Source organism: Gouania willdenowi, chromosome 9 (assembly GCF_900634775.1).
Source record: "Gouania willdenowi chromosome 9, fGouWil2.1, whole genome shotgun sequence".
Taxonomy (NCBI): Eukaryota; Metazoa; Chordata; class Actinopteri; order Blenniiformes; family Gobiesocidae; genus Gouania; species Gouania willdenowi.
This window is the reverse complement of record NC_041052.1, coordinates 37592606-37613152: the sequence shown is the minus strand read 5'-3', so window position 1 is coordinate 37613152 and position 20547 is coordinate 37592606. Positions and strand designations below refer to the sequence as shown.

The following is a 20547-nucleotide window of genomic DNA, read 5'->3' as shown; positions in this document are numbered from 1 at the left end:
GTGTGGGGCCCATCAAACAGGAGTTAAACCGCCAGCTTCGGCGAGGTGAACCCTTAAGTTTCAGTACGGCCTGCAAAGAAGCGCGAGCCCTCGAACTGGAACTTCAAGAAGGAGAGGAGGTTGCCTTTGCATGTAGGGTCATAGCCCCACCACGGAATGACGGGGGTAACCTGGAACAACTGAGAAGCCAGCTACGCCAGGAATTACAACAGGGCTTAATGGTGGAGGTCCGCGAACAGATGAAGGCTCTTTCGACTAGCCTGATGGAGGAGGTCAAAACTCATCTAACAGCCATGGAACGACTACCAAATCCCAGTACTAGACCCATGTATGGTCCTGCAGCCCCAGCATATGTGCCTCAGGCAAGACGACAAGCGACCAGGCCAACTTACCAGTGGGATGCAGAGGGCCGGCCCATTTGTTTGGGCTGTGGCACAGCTGGCCATGTGCGACGTCTGTGCCCACATAACCCATCCAGGCGGCAGGATTTTTAAATCCCCCTACAGCTGAGGGCCATGTAGTGGGGGCTGTTGTCCAGGAAGTGGGGCCCATGTCACAAAATAAGTCCGCCTTGATCGGTGAGTGTCCTGATGTTGTTGTTAAAATGAATGAAATTGCTGTGCCGTTTGTGCTTGACACAGGGTCCCAGGTTACTCTTCTGAGTAAAAGTTTATTTGAGAAGTACCTTCAGGGTACTTCTTTGACCAATGTTGGCGAAACCTCCTGGCTAAACCTACGTGCTGCGAATGGCCTGAAGATTCCATACATTGGTTATACTCTGGTCGACTGCAGAGTAGGGAGCATTCACGTGTCTGAAAAGGGGGTGATAATCGTAAATGATGAATGCCTGGGGCCCGATAAGGGCATTCTTGGAATGAACATCATTAATCCTGTTTGGTCTGCTCTCACTCAGGGGAACCATCCAGGGTTGGCTGCATTTAAGACGACCATACCGTGGGTGGAAGGCCAGGCTTGGGCTCAAGCATTTGCAGAGTGCCACCGGATCTCCACCAGAGAGCCGCTTCCCCCTTACCAAGGCTTGACAAAGTTGCCACGCCAGCAACCAGTGGTCATCCCACCCCAGACAGAGATGCTCGTATGGACACAGGTATCAGAAGGTTTCCCCAAACGGGCTTGTAATGTAATAATAGAACCTCTCCCTGAAAGTGACTCAGAGTGGCGAGTGGGTCGCACCTTGGCAGAGTTGATGGGCGGAAGGGTCCCACTGCGGTTGTGTAACCCCAACCCGTACCCAGTAGAGGTGCCCCAGCGACAGCCATTGGCACAAGTGACCGAAGTGGCAGCAACCGATGTACAAGGGGACCAAGAGCTTGTCCTCAACAGTGTAACATCAGATATAGTGGAGGTTGAGGTGAGACACATTGGGATGGTAGGGATTGAAGACGCACCTGAATCACATCCAGCGCTGGCTCTACAAGGAGACAGTTTGACTCCAAACCAACAAAGGGAGATGACCAACCTACTGCGGAAGTGGACGAAAGTATTCGCCAGCCATGATGAGGACTTTGGCCGTACAGGGGTGGTTAAACATCAAATACCCACAGGTTCTGCACCTCCCAGCCGGGAGCGGTACAGACCTATTCCTCCAAGTTTGTACGTAGAACTGAGATCCTTGCTACAGAATATGCTGACAAGTGGTGTGGTGAGGGAGAGCGCAAGCCCCTGGGCAGCCCCAATAGTGCTTGTTAAGAAAAAAGATGGCAGCTGGAGATTTTGCGTCGATTACAGGAAACTCAATGCTCTCACACACAAAGACGCCTACCCGCTGCCCCGTATTGAGGAGGCTTTGACTGGACTGAAATCTGCCAGATGGTATTCGACATTAGATCTTGCAAGTGGATATTGGCAAGTGGAAATGCATCCACTGGACAGAGAAAAGACTGCATTTGCAACGCCATTTGGGTTATACGAGTTTAACAGGATGCCCTTTGGACTATGTAATGCGCCTGCTACATTCCAAAGATTAATGCAACGTTGTCTAGGCAACTTGGTAAATGACTCACTGTTGATATACTTGGATGACGTGATTGTGTTTTCTCCTGATTTCAGTAGCCACCTACGCCATCTGGAAGAAGTATTCCAGTGCCTCCACAATCACGGACTGAAACTCCAACCCGCAAAGTGCCACTTGTTTCAGCGTGAAGTGACATACCTAGGACATGTCATCAGTGAGCATGGCGTAGCAACCGACCCAGCAAAGACAACGGCAGTAAGAGAATGGACAGTACCCCAGACTGCAAAACAGGTAAAATCCTTTTTGGGATTTGCAGGGTACTACAGACGCTTCATACCTGCTTTCTCTAAAATAGCCACCCCTTTGAATGCCTTGACGCGTGATACTGCCAGACATGGCAGAGCTGCCTCAATCATATGGTCCCCTGAATGCCAAAAGGCCTTTGATCTATTGAAGGAAGCCTTACTCACTGCACCAATACTGGCTCATGCTGATTTTTCACAACCATTTAGGCTGTACACTGATGCCAGCTTAGATGGGCTGGGAGCGGTGTTGGCTCAAGAGCAAAATGGAAAAGAGAGGGTGATTGCGTATGCCAGCCGTAGCCTCCAGCAAACAGAAAGAAACGACCAGAACTATAGCTCTTTTAAGCTAGAACTGTTAGCCCTGAAATGGGCCATTACGGAGAAATTCAAAGATTACTTGTATGGAGCAGAGTTCACTGTATTCACAGACAACAACCCATTGGTCCATCTCGACACTGCTCGACTTGGGGCGGTGGAACAGCGGTGGGTGGCCCAGCTGGCCAACTTCAAGTACGTAATTAAGTACCGGCCAGGTACCCAAAACAAAAATGCTGATGCTCTCTCCAGGTTACCAGAACCACAAGACCCAATACCCTCCTTGGCCAGTGGGGTGATGGTGGAGCAAGAGCCGTGTTGGGCAGACCTACAGACCAATGACCTAGAACTGTTGCAGATACGACACAGGAAGGAACAAGGACTGCCACCCCCAGAGGTTAGTAATCGTTCGTCTTCATATTTCAAACTACTATGTCGAGAATGGGATAGGATAATATTACGGGATGGTATTTTGAGAAGGTTACAGCAGGCAGCTGGGTCTGGAGAAGAGATTTTCCAAGTGGTGGTCCCAAAGACAGAAGCCAAGAAGGTATGGGAGGCTTACCATGGTGAGATGGGACACCCGAGCAGTGAAAGAACTCTCACCATCCTGCGACAACGATGTTATTGGCCAAGGATGGCAGAAGACGTGAGGGAGTGGACAACTACCTGCCCTCAATGCGTCTGTACCAAGGTCGGACCAGTGGTAAAGGTTCCACTTGTATCCATTGTGACTGGCTACCCATTTGAGTTGGTTGGGTTGGACTATCTTTCCCTAGGCCGGCCTGAGGACAGGTATCCCTACATCCTAGTTATTACGGACTTATTCTCAAAGTATGCTCTTGCAGTGCCTACCAGAGATCAGTCGGCCAATACCACGGCTCAAGCCTTGTATAACAACCTCATACAGGTTTTTGGCTGCCCTGAACGGATCCTAACAGACCGGGGGGCATCATTTGAATCTGCAGTGATGAAAGAGCTCTGTCAACTCTACGGTTGCCAGAAAAGCCGCACCACAGCCTACCACCCCCAGGGGAATGGGGTGTGTGAGAGATTCAACCAGACGCTGTTAGGATTATTGAATTCCTTGGAGGAAGCCAGTCACTCACAGTGGCCGAGTCTGATTCCAGCCCTTGTTCAGGCCTATAATAACACTGTCCACAGCACTACTGGGATGACCCCTCACTACGTGGTGTTTGGGAGACATGCAAGGCTACCGGTGGACTGGGTGACTGGCTTACAGCCGGAAACTAGGCCCCAAACTCTGGCAGGTTGGGTAAAGAAACATCAGGAGGCTTTGAGCCATGCCTACCAGACTGTAGCCCGACGGACCCAACAACAACAAGACCGGGACCAAGCGACGTACAACAGAAAAGCAAGACTGGCACCTCTACTCCCTGGAGAACGGGTGCTCATCCGCAACTTCCGCAGAAGAGCAAAAGGGAAGCTGAATCTAAGGTGGACACCAGAGCCATATGTGGTAGTCAAGCAGCTTCGGGAAAATCACCCCGTTTATGTACTTCGGCCAGAGGGTAAGGAAGCGCCCACTCGTACTGTACATCGAAATAACCTTCAACCTTGCCCCTTGCAAATGTTTCAGCACAGACCCAAACCAGAAGAACCACCACCTACTATACATCCTCTAGTGGATCACCTCCCACCTCCAACTTGGTGGCTTCCTGGCCTAGTAACCACCACCAACTGTCAACCACCTACTAGAGAACAAGGTGCAGTTGTGGTCCCACAGCCTGACCCCCCAGCAGCACCTTCAGCCCCGCATAGTCCACCCACTGTACGACGCTCCGAACGAGGTAATTTGGGCATACCCCCAGCCCGGTACCGTAATGAACAGTAGGTCGGGACGACCTCCATTATAGAAGGGGGGAAATGTGGAAATATGGCGCTGTCAATGGTATGGAAACCCAGTATGTAAATATGTAAATAAGACTTTGATGTGATGTGTTCATGCCTTTGTGTATTTTGTGTGGATTATTGCATTAAGATTGATATCTGGGTGTGAATACTATGAACAGCTACGTGACGGACTCTACTGCGCTATGGGACTAATGAACAACTGATTAAGGACAGGTGTGGGTGCTTTCGGAAAAGGGTAGAAAAGGCAGAGGAGAAACAGCAAAAGGAAAAAGGAACACGGACACAAAAAGGAGCCAAGGGATTACGTATAAACAGTCTTTCACCGGGACGGGCATCGGAAGGTTGCGGACGAGTGGGAACCCGGACAGACGGAAGGAAAGATCACCGTACAACGCGCATGACAGCTAAGTTGAAGGGACGTGCTCAACTTACCTGTGCGGGTGGGATCTTTACTGTAGTGGGTGGCAATCAGAGGGTGACTGTGTTGCTTCCCTGTCGCAGCCAGGAAGAGGATCACGGACTCGGTGGTGGACGGGCACCGCAGGGCTCGTCGCATTGAAGCTACAGAGCCGCGCTTGAGGGACAGCTCGAGTCGCTCGCTCCATCTGACGCAGCACGATCACTATACAGCCCGTGACCAGATAAGTTGAAGGAAAGAGTTCCGCTGATGTGTGTGTGTGTGTGATCTCCATGTGGGTGGCGATTAGAAAGTGACTCCGTGTGTTACTTCATTGCAGCCGACGAGAAGAGGACCGCAGACGGACTACGTATAGACTGGACTTCAGAGCAGCGCTGGAGTGACAGATCCATCTGGCTGCTCTACCTGGCGCAGCGCCCTCTGGTGGATGGTGGACTCGGACAACGTTAACCAAAAAAAGGGAATACATACGGGTTTGGATGGACCAAATGACCTTTTAAACTGTATTTGCTGTGGAACTCTTTTAGAACATTTTTTATCTTGGCCTCCTACCTATTTTTATTGTTAAAGAGAACACAAAATAAATGGTTTGCAAGGTAGCTGGACGTGACTCATTTTCTCTCAGTGGATAATTCATATGCTGGTGCAACAATTTAAAAATCTACACAAAAGAACCCACCCTCCGGTGTGACATTACCTCAGCATTGACAAGCAGCAAATGAGAGAAAAATAAACATATGAGAGACAAACACAGGTATTAGGGTTAGGTTACATTACCTGTGCCTACAAGCTGCCTATTGTCAGGCTGGAATGACACAGGTATTAAACCATTGTTGAGCACTTTCACAGAGTGAGAGATGACTTTTCCAGGAATAACACAACCAAAGTCCAGGACATATTCAGGCAGCACAAGTCTAAAGAAAGGCAAGGAAAACAATACAAACTGATAAATAGCTTTAATAATAATAATAATAATAATAATAATAATAATAAATCTGATCAAGTGTTACAGTCAAGTCCTCTATTTTTGTGGCCGTACTGTCTGTCATTGCCCGATCTCGTTAGATTTCAGAAGCTAAGCAGGTCTGGGTCTGGTTAGTAGTCTGATGGGACACCCCTGAGAATTCCAGGTACCACAGTGGGGGACAGTCACTCCAGTGGTATCTGTCATCATGTCCTTGGGCAAGACACTTCATCCACATTGCCTAGTATGAATGTAGTGTGAGAGTGAATGTTGTTGGTGGTCAGAGGGGTTGATGGCGCACTATGGCAGCCTCGGTTCTGTCAGTCTGCCCCAGACACATTGCCAGAAGTAGCAATAGTAGCTTACCACCACTAAGTGTAGAGTGAAAGGATAATGCCCTCATTCTGTAAAGCGATTGAGTGTCTATGATAAGGCACTATATAAAATCCAATGCATTATTATCATTATTTTGCTTTCTCTAAAGCAATTCCATTTTTGTTCAGGGGCCAAAAACAAACCTGTTAGATTTCAAGAGGGTAGCAGTTTTTAGATGGGTAAAATGAGCTATTTCAACGTTAATGTGCCCTAGTTTCTACTGGATCATATACTGTAACTCAGTGGTTCCCAAACTGGGGGAATAGAAAACATCTTTTTCATTGCACTTGATTAACAAAGAGCATTATTACTGTTCTAAAATATGTTTTTTTTTTAAGAATAGTCCAAATTTTAATTTTATTCAATAAATGTCACACCTTTTTTACCATTTTTTTTTATACATTTTCTCGTGATGGGGAGGCCTGAGAGTTTGTCATTCTTCAAAGGGGGGCTCAGCAGAAAAAGTTTGTAAACCACTGGTATAACTGATAAATACAGCATTTAAGGCACTTATAATATCTAAGCAATAAGTTGTCCTTGATTTTGGGACCAATCTTAAGTAATTTCGGGAAATTTTGTGGAATAATTTAAGGAAAACTGCAAGATTTGGGCAAACTTGAGAGTTCTTTCAACAATTTGAGATTTAAAATGACTGCCAACATGTGATATAAGCACGGGAAAACTGTGAGCGCTGGAAATATTGTGCAGTGTCATCAGCATCACATTGGCATATGTCGCACACATAAATCCACTGAGCAACCATGTTTCCCTGCATTTCATTAGCCTTCATACGTACCTGCTTATCTTGTTCCCATTTTTAAAAAGACCCTGTACGTCTCTGAGCTCCTGCAGGTTAGCACACTGCTTCAGAGCACTTTCCTTCACCAACAACTTATCAACCTCCAAGTGAAGCAGTTCTTCATCCTACAAATGATGAGACATAATGGAAAAAAGAAAAAGGTTGAAAATAAACTGTTGAGGGTTAAACGTAATAAAAGTAATATGCAAAAAAGTAAATTTCAACAATGACAAAACAAATCACATTCAGTGTAACCTTTAAACCTGATTCAGAGGTGTGATATGTGCAGCTGACGAACAGAAACCATCAAAATGGGAATCAGTATTACTGTGACTGAGGAAGGTTCATGGTTGTAAGTGACTGATTCAAAAACTGCAGATACAGCTATTGTGCATCCAAGAAAATTAATATCAAGTCAGGGTGGTAATGTAAAAACTCAAGGATTATTATTATTATTATTATTATTATTATTATTATTATTTTTTTTTTTTTTTTTTTTTTTTTTTTTTTGTATTAAAATATGTTTCAAATGTGATTAGTTCCAGGTTCTTATCTCTCAGTTTTAATAATGTTCATTAGGATATTTCATTATTATGTATATTTTGTATGTCCCCTTCATCTTTGTCAAGCTGCTGGAAATGTGAATTTCAATTGAAGATTAATATGGTCTATCCATCCATCCATCCATCCATCCATCCATCCATCTATCTATCTATCTATCTATCTATCTATCTATCTATCTATCTATCTATCTATCTATCTATCTATCTATCTATCTATCTATCCGTCCGTCCGTCCGTCCGTCCGTCCGTCCATCCATCCATCCATCCATCCATCCATCCATCCATCTATCTATCTATCTATCTATCTATCTATCTATCTATCCATCTATCCATCTATTCATCTATTCATCTATCTATCTATCCATCCATCCATCCATCATTTACACAAAAATATTTGCGTCTCTTTGTTCTGAAGTAATGTTAATTCTTTTGACATGTCAGATCTTATCTGTAAAATATCAGATTTTTTCTTCCTATAGCACATTAGAACAGGAAGAAATACTGACATGTTGAGCAGATCATAGCTCAGATAAGTTTTTGAGAGAAACATTGAGGCTAACAGGACTACGAAGAATTAAAACCAAGACAAGAGAAATCCCTGAAAACAAGTCGGATGAATGGACCTATGCTTGATTATGTGCAGACCGACTATGCATGTCGGTTTTTGAGTCACTGACCGTGATTGTGCTCGTTGACTCTGTTGCGTCTTCTTTTTTCTGCGACTCTCGTTTCTCTCTCTCTGCATCCAAAGCCGCCCTGGCTTGCTCCATGAAATCACCGTATATTTCATCTACTGCAAGAGAATTACACTATTATCTGTTTACATTCATAAAGTTACAAAGGAAAATATGTTGTGGAAATTTTGTCTCAGAACAAGCCATTGACTTGAGTGGTCCTCAATCTTCTTTGGCTCAAGTACCCCTTTCATTAACTTTTGAATGCTAGTTTCCCCTTATGCCCGACTATATTTTGCTCAGAATTGTATGAAAAAATGAATGAATGAGTGATAACACACATTTTAAAGAATCTTGTAAATAATTCACATTCACTCCCTCCTGATGTGGAACCAAAACTGACTCTTGATTGACTATGTTCTCATCAAGATCATTTCTATGATCATTTTTTGTGTTTTTGGTGTCATTTTGTTGTTGCTTGTCTGTTCTTTTTATTATTCAGTATATTTTTCTCTTGCTGCTTTGCGTGTTGTTGGTATTGTTAAAATTATTCTATCTCAGTGTATGTGTTTTTGGTGAAGTTTGGTTGTTTTTTATGTGGTTTTGTAGGTTTCTCTGTTTTTTTTTGTGTATTTTGTAGTTATCATAGTGTATTTTTCTCTCACTTAGTGTGTCTTTGTTATGTGTATTTTTCTCTATTAGTGTGTGTGTTTTTGGTCTCATGTTTTGTATTTTGTTATTGTTTGTCTGTTCTTTTTAATATTCAGTACAGTTTTCTCTTAATTTGTGTGTTTTTTGATGTTGTTTTGTGAGTTGCTCATAATATTTAGTGTGACTATCATTTTTAACTAAAAAAAACTCTATATTTTCCTCTCTCTCTCTCTCTCTCTCTCTCTCTCTCTCTCTCTCTCTCTCTCTCTCTCTCTCTCTCCCTCTCTCTCTCTCTCAATTACCCCCTGTAGTGCCATCGCGTACCCCCATTTGAGACACACTAGAAGTTGAGTTTGGAGAAAAAAGATAGAGAAAGAAAATATATAATAAGCAAGCAACATATTACCAAATAAATTGAGTATAAAATGCATACATACACATATTGCGTGGTAAACTCAAGCTGATCCTTGGAAACACTCCCATTCCTGACAGAATGATGTCCTGTGGTGGGAGAAAAGCCACCTGCAACCGAATCATCTTCCTAAACTCCCCAGGGATACCAAACAGGTAACGGACTCTTAGGCACTGCTCTGTGTACGCATTAACGTATCCCTAAGCCAAGAAGACAGAAACACACCAGCGCAAAAAATAATGACTGCTTTCAATAGATTTGGCTGAAAAGGTTAAGCTTTAGCATGAAAATGATATGAATAAAAGTGAAGTCACCTGAGCCGGGATAACCACAGGGCAGCTAGGCCTGACCTCCAGGTCCTCCTCATTTGTATAATTATCTTGCTGTGCAGGGTTTAACGCAGTGAAGAAGAACTGCACTTTTCCTGTATTCCTAAGAACCACCTCCACCTCGCCTGTTTGGTAAAAAAGCTGTAAGAAAAGGTGAGATACATCAGTTTATAAGAGAGAAAGATGTGTATTACATGATCCACAGCTCACCAACTCATGCATTATGTAAATTTGTAGGATGATTGAAGGTAGTGTTATGTGCAGCTGGCATGACAACAACAACAGAAGTAGGAACTAAATGATTACATGACCATTCACATTTTCTTTTAGGATGCAAGAAAACTAAATATAGCATAAAATATTTTAGCGCAAAAGGAAACAACAAGCAGACAGAATAAAAGAGAGAGAGAAGGAATGCTGAACTAACAGGAACACACCGTTTTGGCCGGAAAACTCCCGTATTTTACCCCTATTTCCCGCCATATTCCCGTATTAGTATTTTCCCGTAATTATCCCGTATTTTATTGTAATAATAATTAAAAGATGCCTTACTAAACTGAACGCTGTCACTATAGCCTCACGAGAACAGCCACCTGAAATGGCCTGAGTGGCAGTTCTAGCGAGATTAGTGCCCACAGCGGCAACAAACCCGGAAACAACTGAGAAGAGAGATGATGAATGATGTTCCGGCGAAAAAAACAAAGAACTGGCGTAAATACTTTGTAAAATGTGACAGAGAGTTTATCTTGTTAAATCGCAGCAGGATGGGACACAGTTACACGCTCTGTTAGGTTAATAACTGAGATTTTAGCATCTGGGGAAGGAACGACGTAAGTCAGCATGAAAAATCAGCCAATCACAAGCGCCACAAATATACACTGCTTTATAAAAGTGTTAAAGAATGTAAAGTCTGCAACAAATGTGTCTAATAAGTCATTAGTGAATACCAGAGAACCACCAGAGTGAGCATGAGAAATTAAAAGAAAATATGTAATAAAATAAAATGTTAATGTCTAACTTAAAGACAAGCAATGTGAAATTAACAGTAAATATGCAACGTGTTGACTTGTATATCAACTGTAGGTATATTAAATAAACACATGTGCTTCATATACCCATTTATATTTTAATTTAGACTGTTTTGTAATGCATGTAAAGCTCAGTTAAATGGATTTCTGAGTGTCACATATTGATCAGCTGTTTGTTAATAAATGAGCCTGTGTAGCATTTTGCATCAGCAAATTTAACCCAGAATTGTATTTCTGGTCAGACTTTATTTAATAAAATTATGGAGATTAATATCGTATATCACCATTTAGGGAAAATATATTGAGATATGAGTTTTGGTCCATATCACCCAGCCCTACTAGGAATGTTCACAGCATTTCAATGTTAATAAAGGTCGACCAACCAGATTCTAATCACATAATTGTATTTAGTAAGTGGTTGACAAGTGGCTATTTTAGATTTCTTGTACACCAATCTTAAAGGGAAACTGGAGCTTGGTTGGGTGGGTGGGACGGCTGGTAGTGGGCGCCAGAAAAATTCCCTTATTTTCAAATCCAAAACTTGACAGGTATGAACAGAAAGATCAGAGCAGTGGGATGTTCTGCTGAATCATTGCTTCGCTTTATCTTTATCCTTTTTTTTAAGATACGTAAAGAATATGCTTAAGGTATTTCATTTTGATAAATAGGAATAGATCACAGAGATCTAATCACAGCATAGTTGAGGAATGTTACATCCATCTTGTTGATACCAAAGCAAAATCGCAAAGCAAAAACAACTTGCTTTTTCCATTGACCAACCACTTCAAAACTAAGAAGAGTTTGGGTCACTTTAGATAGAAAAAAACCCCACTTCCATTTTTTACAATGACTCTGTGCATGTAAAGGTCAAGGAAATCCTCCTACTTCCACCTCAGAGTGAAAGGTGCGCTACACCCAGGAAAGGTCACTCGTACATCGTGTTCATCATGGCATCCCAGACAGACCAAACTGTGTCTGCATGTACCTGAAAGCCAAAGTCCAGATGGGTGGAGCTAAGGCTGTAGCTAATTTCAGAAGCTTCTCCAGTGAGTTGAACCTCATATGTCGGCCCGTCCTCCACGCGGCACTGTGCTACCACTGCTGTGCTGATGTCTTCATGGCCATAAAATGAGAAAACCACTTCTCGCCGCTCTTTAGGTTCAAGACGACCGTGCAGTGGCAAAATGTCAAAAATCTGTTTAAACGTAAAAAAGAAATACAAAAAAAAGAATACAATTAACTTAGTTAACAGTTTTATACACAAGGCTGACATTACGCTGCCATCATCTTCCATATAGCATTAATAAGGTGTCATGAAGGCTGTCATTAAAGCTCATATCCAGAGTTTCTGAGAAATCTATGTTTATGTATCATTCTTTTGAAAGGCGAAAAAAAAATACGTAACTAGTCTTTTACTATGGTCAACTGCCGATGGTCATTCATATACATCAATGTATATAAGTCCCGCCTTTTTCCTATAGACCCCTACACAAATAGCAAATCGCGCTGCAATCGCCCAGCCAATGCGCATGAGTAAACTGTGCATCACAACAGCAAACAGGTAATTATGATTTTGGCTTTTACCTCAGAAATGTCCAACGCCAAAAGAATAACGATGACCCATAGACCTATATCAATGCGACCCGATGCAACCTTGTTATGTTCCGCTATGCGCGTGCACAAAAGTAGAGGCGTGGCATCTGGTAGATTGGCAGAGGCAAGGGGAGGAAGCGGAGCTGTTTAGGGAGGGACATTGAGACGCTCCTCTTTTCATCCTCCGGATAATCGCTTTAAGTGTTGTTTGCTAAATTATGACACCTTTGGAGCTATGTTGGCATTTTTGGGGCTCGGTGGAGGGATCTAGTGTGGTTGGGTTGGGTTAGGGCAGAGTTGGGGTCAATTACATTTCTCAATTACAATGATGCTTTCAGATACCCATATTCAATTACATTTCAATTATGATAACAGTGACTAGCATTTTTTCTAATTACAATTATCTTTCTATCACCAGAGAGTCAATTATAATTACGTTCTGAATTACTAAAGTTCAATTACAATTAATCACAAATACTGAGCCTGAAATAAATAACCTAATAAAAGTTAACCTTCCTCTTGTTTTAGCTTTCTGTTTCTATCTTATGAAAACGGGTCCTAATCAGCTGTAATTTACACTAAAATCTAAATTCTACTGTTACGTTGTTTGGCTTCCTAATTGATGAAAATATAGGTTTTAATGTTTTTGCCGTGGGCATTTCAACCGTTTTTTGTGTCAGTATATACATCAATTTTTATTTAAATGGTCAAATGTAGGAAAGCTTATATTTTATTTTAATCATTGTTAACTACATATGTGTAGAACTGTACATACAACTGTAACATTGTTCACCAGTTTTGCATTAAATTATAATTGGAAACTGCAATTACAAAGGCAATTATCTAAACTCGATTAAAATGTAATTACAATTACAGGAGCAAAATATTTTTTAAATTACAATTACAATCATAATTACACCATAGTTTACACGATTGAAATAATAATTGACCTATTTATTAATAGTAATGATGTACAGTAATTGGAAAATATCAGGTGTATCTTTCTTATTCCTTTCTTTTTCACAAATCTTTACCCTGGTGCAAATTCGGCTGCACTTTGTTACTAAGACGTTTTCCTTATTTTGCAAACGATAAACATAAATACAGACACTGAGGAAGGAGGGATCAACAGACTGAGGCTTTGACTGCTAAATGTATGCACATGAGTTTAACCCCACACAGAAGCAGGAAAGGACCTACTAACTGACTGACATGCTGCAAATCTGAGGGAAAACCTGATTTGTTTATGCATGAACATTTGCATACCTCTTGCAGATAGGGGGTACAATCTCGCTCGTCCACACTGAGGCCGTCAGGTAATGAAATGGCTGGAGAGACCAATTCAGAGGAACCCATGTATTCCTTTGGCTGAATTTGTGTGTTGGTTTTGTCCTTCTCAGCTGTTGTCTTCTCTCTGTTTTTGGAGAGACGTTATTCAATACTTTTAAAGTTCAAGAATGAATTTGTCTAATAAAACATATTAAACTACAATATTTGCATTTCCTGAAGAAAATGCAAGTGAGGATGAATGTGCTGATCTGTGTCACACTGCATTAGCATAGCATTAACATTAGTATGAACATTAACTGGCATTAACTAGCATTAGCTAGCATTAGCAAAAACTAGAATTAGCATTAGCTAGCATTAACTAGCATTAGCATGAACCTGGCTATAGCATTAACCTAGCATTAGCACTAAAATAGCATTAGCCTAACAATGGCATTGGCCTAGCATTAGCCTTAATCTCGCATTAGCACTAACCTAGCAATAGAATTTGCCTCGCAATAGCATTAACCTAACATTAGTATTAACCGAGCATTAGTATTAACCTAGCATTTGCATTAGCCTAGCAATGACATTAACCTAGCATTAGCATTAAATTAGCATTAGCCTAGCAATAACATTAGCCTAACATTAACATTAATCTAGCATAGCATTAGCAATAAGGTTGAAAAGGTGAAATGGGTTAAAGGTAGTAGCTGAACATGTTAAAGGTTGAATGGTCAAAATCGTTTGAAGAATGGCTGGGGATGAAGGGGATAAAAGTTGAAAAAGCTAAAATTTTCAACAGAAACGAATGGGAAAGAAATAATGCTATAAATTATAAAAGGGATAGCATAAATCCCAGGAACTATTATTATTTGTCAAAATTGGACTAACGGTGTAGGAGGAGTTAATGCAGATGCAAGAAAAAATGGATAACATTAGTAAGGATACCTCACCATCCTCACTAATTACCCATAATTTTTGTTGTCTGCACATGTGTTATCAAAAATTAACAATAGTTTTTTGACAACCATGCATGTTTTATTCTTTCAAAAAAATATGAGTTTGAAATAATAATGAAATAAATATTTATAAACACAACTTATTTTAATGCAACACGTGCAATATTTTGCCTCACTAAAAACATAGTAGCTTATTGAGAAGAAAAGTCCAATAAAATAACAATAATATGAACATGTGCATTTGATGTAAAATCACACACTAAAGTCTATTATCCCAGAACCTTACAAATTCCATCTGTTATTTTGGTCCCCGTGGGATCTCACTGGGTGCATCACTCAAGCTAATTAAACAAATTGTTCTATAATTCAGAGGAATTTGAATAGACAAGCAATAGGAACAGGTCAGGATGGATGTCAGTGAAATCTCAGTTCTGGTGTTCTTAGATCTCAGTGCAGCCTTTAATACAATGGATCATCATCTATTGCTGACTGGAAAGTGTTTTTGGGATTAAAGAAACAGCGGTAGGTTGGTTTAAATCCTACCTTTCATACAGAACCCACTTTGTTCATGTTAATATTCTCTCCTCAGCACACACCAGAGTTCATCATGGAGTTCCACAGAGTTCAGTTTTGGGACCAATACTCTTTACATTATATATGCTTCCACTAGGTAACATTATCAGAGAACATAATATAATTTTTTATTGCTGTGCAGATAATACACAGCTTTATCAGACAAAAATGATTAAAACTCCAGGCTTGTTTTAAAGACATCACCTCCTGGATGAGCCACAACTTTCTTCTTCTTAACCAGGATAAAACCGAAGTGATTTTATTTGGTAAAAAACACCTCAGGGAGAAATTATCAGAGCAAATAGTGTCTCTGGATGGCATTACTCTGTCACCCAGCACCACAGTAAAAAAGTTAGGCGTCATCTTTGATACTGACTCTTATATTACACAAATCTCAAGAACAGCCTTCTTCCGCCTCCGTAATAACTCTAAAATCAGGAGTTTCTTGGCCCAGAGTGATGCTGAAAAAGTAATCTATGCATTTGTGACATCTAGATTAGATTATTCTAACTTCCTACAGTCAGGATGTCCCAATAACTTCCTAAAAAGTCTGCAATGGGATGATGTCCAGTCAGACACAGTTCTGCCAGGTTGCAGCCAACCCCCCACTTCTGTACCTCATTGCATATTCCATCATACTGCTCACACTGCTGACACACCATTTACACTGATGTTCACCCCATCTTCATTCTCATTCCACTGTATTCCTGTATCATGTTTTTCTGCAGTCAGTGTCATCTCCTTGCCCTTCTCTGTCTTCTCTGTTTTAGGTGTCTGAGGCTGGAGATGGCAGTCCCTGATCGGTTCGGCTAGTCTGGGACACTCTGATGTTCTATCTCTCTATCCTGTTCTGTCCACTAACCCCAACCAGTAGAAGCCGATGGCTGCTACCTCTGAACCTGGTTCTGTTAAAAGGGAGTTTTTTCTTCTCACTGTTGCTAAATGCTTGTTCATGTGTATCTTGTTGGGTTCTTTCTTTCATACTATGAATTTTTTGTCTCGTTAAGCGCATTGAGATAACTTTGTTGTAATTTGCGCTAAATAAATAAAGTAGATTTTATTTGAAGTGCTGAATAAACATGGAGGAGAATGAAGGAGATTTAGTGAGTGAGGCCATCTCAACGCTGTTCAAGACAAGGCCTCCATTAAATCATCCAGCAGTGGCAACAGTCGAGCAATTCACTGTCAGTTATTGCTGCAGTGTTTGAGTGTTGTTATAGTGTGTACATAGACATGTACACACAATAGAGCAGAACCGGACTGATGTCTACACTGGCAGGAAATTTCACATGAGCCCAATGTTTCAATTTACCGTCCAATGAAGGTGAGGTAAACCTCAGCAGGGGGCGCTGTTGTAAGATCACTATGACAGTGCTTTTGAGAAAATTTACACTTGGCCTTAAAAATAATTAATTTCGACATGTAAAATACCTGTGTAGTGCTCCTGACGTAAAAATAAATAAAAAGAGACGGCAACAGCCTGCTCTCTTTCTCAGTGGCTTGTAACGTCTGAACCCCAGACTTTCACACTTACTGTTCTGTACTGGAAATAAAATCTTCAAGTCACTTAACAATAGACAATAGGAGGTGCAAGACTTTTGTAGATTTTTCAACTATTTAACTTAATTGTAGCAATCTTTTTGTTGATTCTTGGGTAAATAAAGCTTAGTTAAAATGGCCAAATATAATACAATTGTCTTAAGAAAAAATTGTTAAAATAAAATTGACTACACCGAGAAGTATGGTACTTTGTATCACTGTGATAAGGGTGAATAGATTAAAAAAAAAAAAACTTGGCTCGATTGAGATTCTCTTCTCCAAGGACTGTGATGAGCATGGGGAGGTAGCGTGTAGCTTTGTGGGGGGATACATAGACTTTGGAAAAAGTGCTTGTGCGATCAAAGTGAGGTCTTCATTTAGCAACACAGTCCATGAGAACGATAGTTAAAGGGGTCACAATCCAAACAGGTCAGGGTAATAAAGTCAAGATAAAGACGATGAAGATTGAACAAAAACACGGGCAGTGGAAGTAGAATAGCAAAAGAAGACATAGAAAAGATGAATAAGCAATGTGGAAGTCAAAGATGGGCACAAAAGAACAGAATATTAGTGGATACTAATGTAAAGTTGAAGGAAAAAAATGATCATCCTTAAGGGTGATTCATCCTGAGAAGCTTTTGCAGTCAGGGTTTAAGGAAAGGAGCAGAATGGATACTTTATTGTTTATTTTTAAGGGAGAGGGACCAAAGAAAATAAATGATAGTATTGCACCATGTATTAAATATTAATTTGATATATTTGCACATAGTCTTCAGATCTAAAACCTCCTCCATTATAATTTATCTTCCTCATATCCTATTTTAGTACATAGCATGTGTTAGCATGTAGTAGATACTGTATTGTCAGTGTCCACCTTTAAAAAGCTATAACAAATTTGGAACCACTGGCTTGTGTGATAGCTTTCAGTCACAGCTCTACTAAAATAATAATAATAATAATAATAATAATAATAATAATAATAATAATAATAATAATAATAATAATAATAATAATAATAATAATATCAAAGTAGGCTGTGTTCTCAGTTTAAACAGTACCTGTGTTTCTGGCCATCTGCAAAGGTCCAGTGATATGATACAGGCAGCTGGGAGCAGTTGGTGATGGTGATTACTCTCTGCATCCCTGTGCAGTTTATCACGCAGCCAAAGTCAATTGTGGTAGCGGAAAGGTGTAGGTTGGGGTAATGGACCTCAGCATGCAGTTCCACCACCTCTGTCTGTGGGTGTCCCTGGTAGTGGATCTGTAGAACCTGTCCACACAGCAATGAATATTCAGGGGTTTTTTTAGGCTTAAAATAAAGCATCACTATAAACAACAACAGCTGTAGAAAGCAGTTGGGGAAATAACTCAAGAGTAAGGAAAAAGAAAGAGGTTGTATTCACTGTATTCATCAAAAACGTTTGAGGGAAAATAAAATTTAAATGACCTTATCCAGGCGTCTTGACATTCGATCCCGATAATACGCCGGATAAAAGCAAACCCAGCATTCAGCCAGGCTCTTGTGCCCTAAAACCATGGACTTTAAAAAGACAAAACTATGTCATGAAATAGTATAGCATGATAACAAACGAATCATCTTATATTTGCACCAATTAAGGTTAAGATGTTGAATCTAAACTAATCATCATCAGCTCTATTTCCAAATCTGTGTACCTCAATAAATGAATGAACAATATATTGCTATATGTAAGGAAGGGAGGTAACTAACTCTTAAATAAGTAATTTTGTTACTCTTTGTACTTGTTTGTTCAAGTGGAATATTCTTTGATAATTATGACATACAGTATATGCTAAGCCACTATGCTCTGTTAATCATCAAAAAATGAGCGGGAAGTAGAAGTTAAACACCTTATCTGTGGTTATGCTCTGGTCTCCAGGGGCCTCACAGAGATAAAAAGGCTCTTCAATTGAAAGTTCCATGGTGAGGAACAGAGATGACACGTTCTTCAGGACCAGCTTCTCATACAATAATGGTAAATTCTTTCCCGTCTCCTGTACAGTTGAAAAACACACCCTTTAATAACAAAAAGCAACCTTTCAACGTATCATGGCACAAAGAAAAAACACAAAAAGAAATGGATATGAGAAAAACCTTTTCCATAAAGTCGGTTATTTGTTTTCTGCATGACCATTTAAGTTTTCTTCAGCAATTTTGTCAATTGTTTTAAATTTGATCTGAATGACAGGAGGTATCAATAATTATGTTCATCTCTAACTCTCAAACTAACGCAGGTATGAGCTGTTCAAAAAGCGGACCAACAAAAGACAAGTTCCACATTTACCTTAAAATATAAATACTTTTCTATAAAAACAATAATTTTCTGACAATGTCTGTTTGCCTGATGTGTGAGAATGTTTGCTTGTGACTGAACATCAGACAGTTATCTCTAAACTGTACTGGCTAACTGTGCCGAACGATGGATATTCTGTTTTGATACTCTGTTCTTTTACATAACACTGATATTAATAGACTAGTTTTGTAGGTACAAGTTGTACACCTTCTCCTATCATCTAAAAGTGTTGAGAGATGAGGAATTGAATTAAAGGGGAAATACACTCAACCCCGAGCTTGATAAAAAATAAAAGGCTTCCTTTGAGTGAGTTTGTTAGTCATCACCTTCTCGATGCAGAAATTCAGCTGCTTTGGAGAAATGCTGAGCACTGGAGCCACAAATTGACATGTCATATTTATAGACATAATGTTCTGTTTGGGACCCTGCTGTTGACCAATGATTCCAGAGCATACCAGACGCTCTTGAACGACCTGACAGAAAAGGAGGGATGCATGATTGAATTATTCTTGCATTTCTTTTTTTAATCAGCTGAGTGTGATATTTAGAGATAGTGTATAACAAATTTACTTTTAACCTAAAGAAAAATGTTTTACCTTGGGGGAGTCTGACGATCCTGTGATCAACATGTCAACAGAGTCGCCGGGAAAGAGCTCCACACGGTTTGGAGAAATGTTGAATAGCGGTTTCTGGGTGCTGGAGTGTGGTGATAACCCACTGTTGAGAGCATCGCTTTTCTTGGGAGGGGAGATAGGGGGTAAAAAGCTTGATTTCTTGGATGGAGGGATGACCTCAGTCTTCCAGTATATCAGGTGGACTCTCTTCCCTTTATTGGTCAGCCTAAAGCTGTACTGACATGTCCCATGGCTTGAAAAACACACAAAAAATTGATTTAGAAAAAAGATACATTTACAGTTTCAAAATCACCCAGTTATTATTGTACTTGTAAATGTTAACCTGGTGTTCTCTACCTGAAGTGTGTCCCTAAGTCCAGGTTGGGCCCAAAAGGTTTGTCACTAACAAGTGTTGTTCCAGTTCCTGTAGCAGTCAGAGCGACAGTGTGCATACGACTGTCTTCTATCAACACATCCAGCTTGCCTTCGAAGAGAAGAGTGTCCCTCAGGTTTGCAACAACGTTGATCTCCAGCGTGCTCTCTGGTGGCACGACCCCCTCACTGGGTTCAACATGCCAAAAGGAGCCTTTAAGCTTCTACAGGAAACACAAACACTGGGTGAGAAGATATTTTACTAAAACTGAATTTCCCCTCGGGAATTAATAAAGTATAATCAATCAATCAATCAAGAAACAGAAAACTATTTGTGAAATTGGGGGAACATTCATCGTCATGCTTCGACATGGCTTGTGGCGTCCCTCGGGGGTCAGTATTAGGTCCAAAACTGTTCATACTTTATATGAATGACATAAGCAAAGTTTCAAAAATATTGAAATCTGCAGTGCTGAAGAAGTTGAATTTCAATTGAATTTCAATTTGAATTTGACCTTTATTTTGGCAGTCTTCACAAAAACAATACAGAACAAACAACACTCAATTGTGTAATTCTTCAGCGGAAAGTGTGTAGGTTGAAGCCAAGCTTATACATACCTACCCCATCACAAC

General features: G+C 40.6%; 1 protein-coding gene across 1 annotated transcript in view; it reads right to left on the bottom strand.

The window, feature by feature from the left end:
* LOC114470115 (hydrocephalus-inducing protein homolog) overlaps positions 1-20547 on the bottom strand; it is an 86346-nt gene that overhangs the window by 39888 nt on the left and 25911 nt on the right. The window contains exons 19-31 of the mRNA XM_028458127.1: positions 19900-20138; positions 19525-19795; positions 19255-19401; positions 18486-18629; positions 18064-18156; positions 17675-17886; positions 13543-13690; positions 11669-11878; positions 9641-9796; positions 9352-9526; positions 8267-8382; positions 7024-7151; positions 5666-5802 (exon numbers count right to left, since the gene is read on the bottom strand). Of these exons, the coding sequence (XP_028313928.1) occupies positions 5666-5802; positions 7024-7151; positions 8267-8382; positions 9352-9526; positions 9641-9796; positions 11669-11878; positions 13543-13690; positions 17675-17886; positions 18064-18156; positions 18486-18629; positions 19255-19401; positions 19525-19795; positions 19900-20138 (2176 nt within the window). The remainder of the gene's footprint in view (positions 1-5665; positions 5803-7023; positions 7152-8266; positions 8383-9351; positions 9527-9640; positions 9797-11668; positions 11879-13542; positions 13691-17674; positions 17887-18063; positions 18157-18485; positions 18630-19254; positions 19402-19524; positions 19796-19899; positions 20139-20547) is intronic.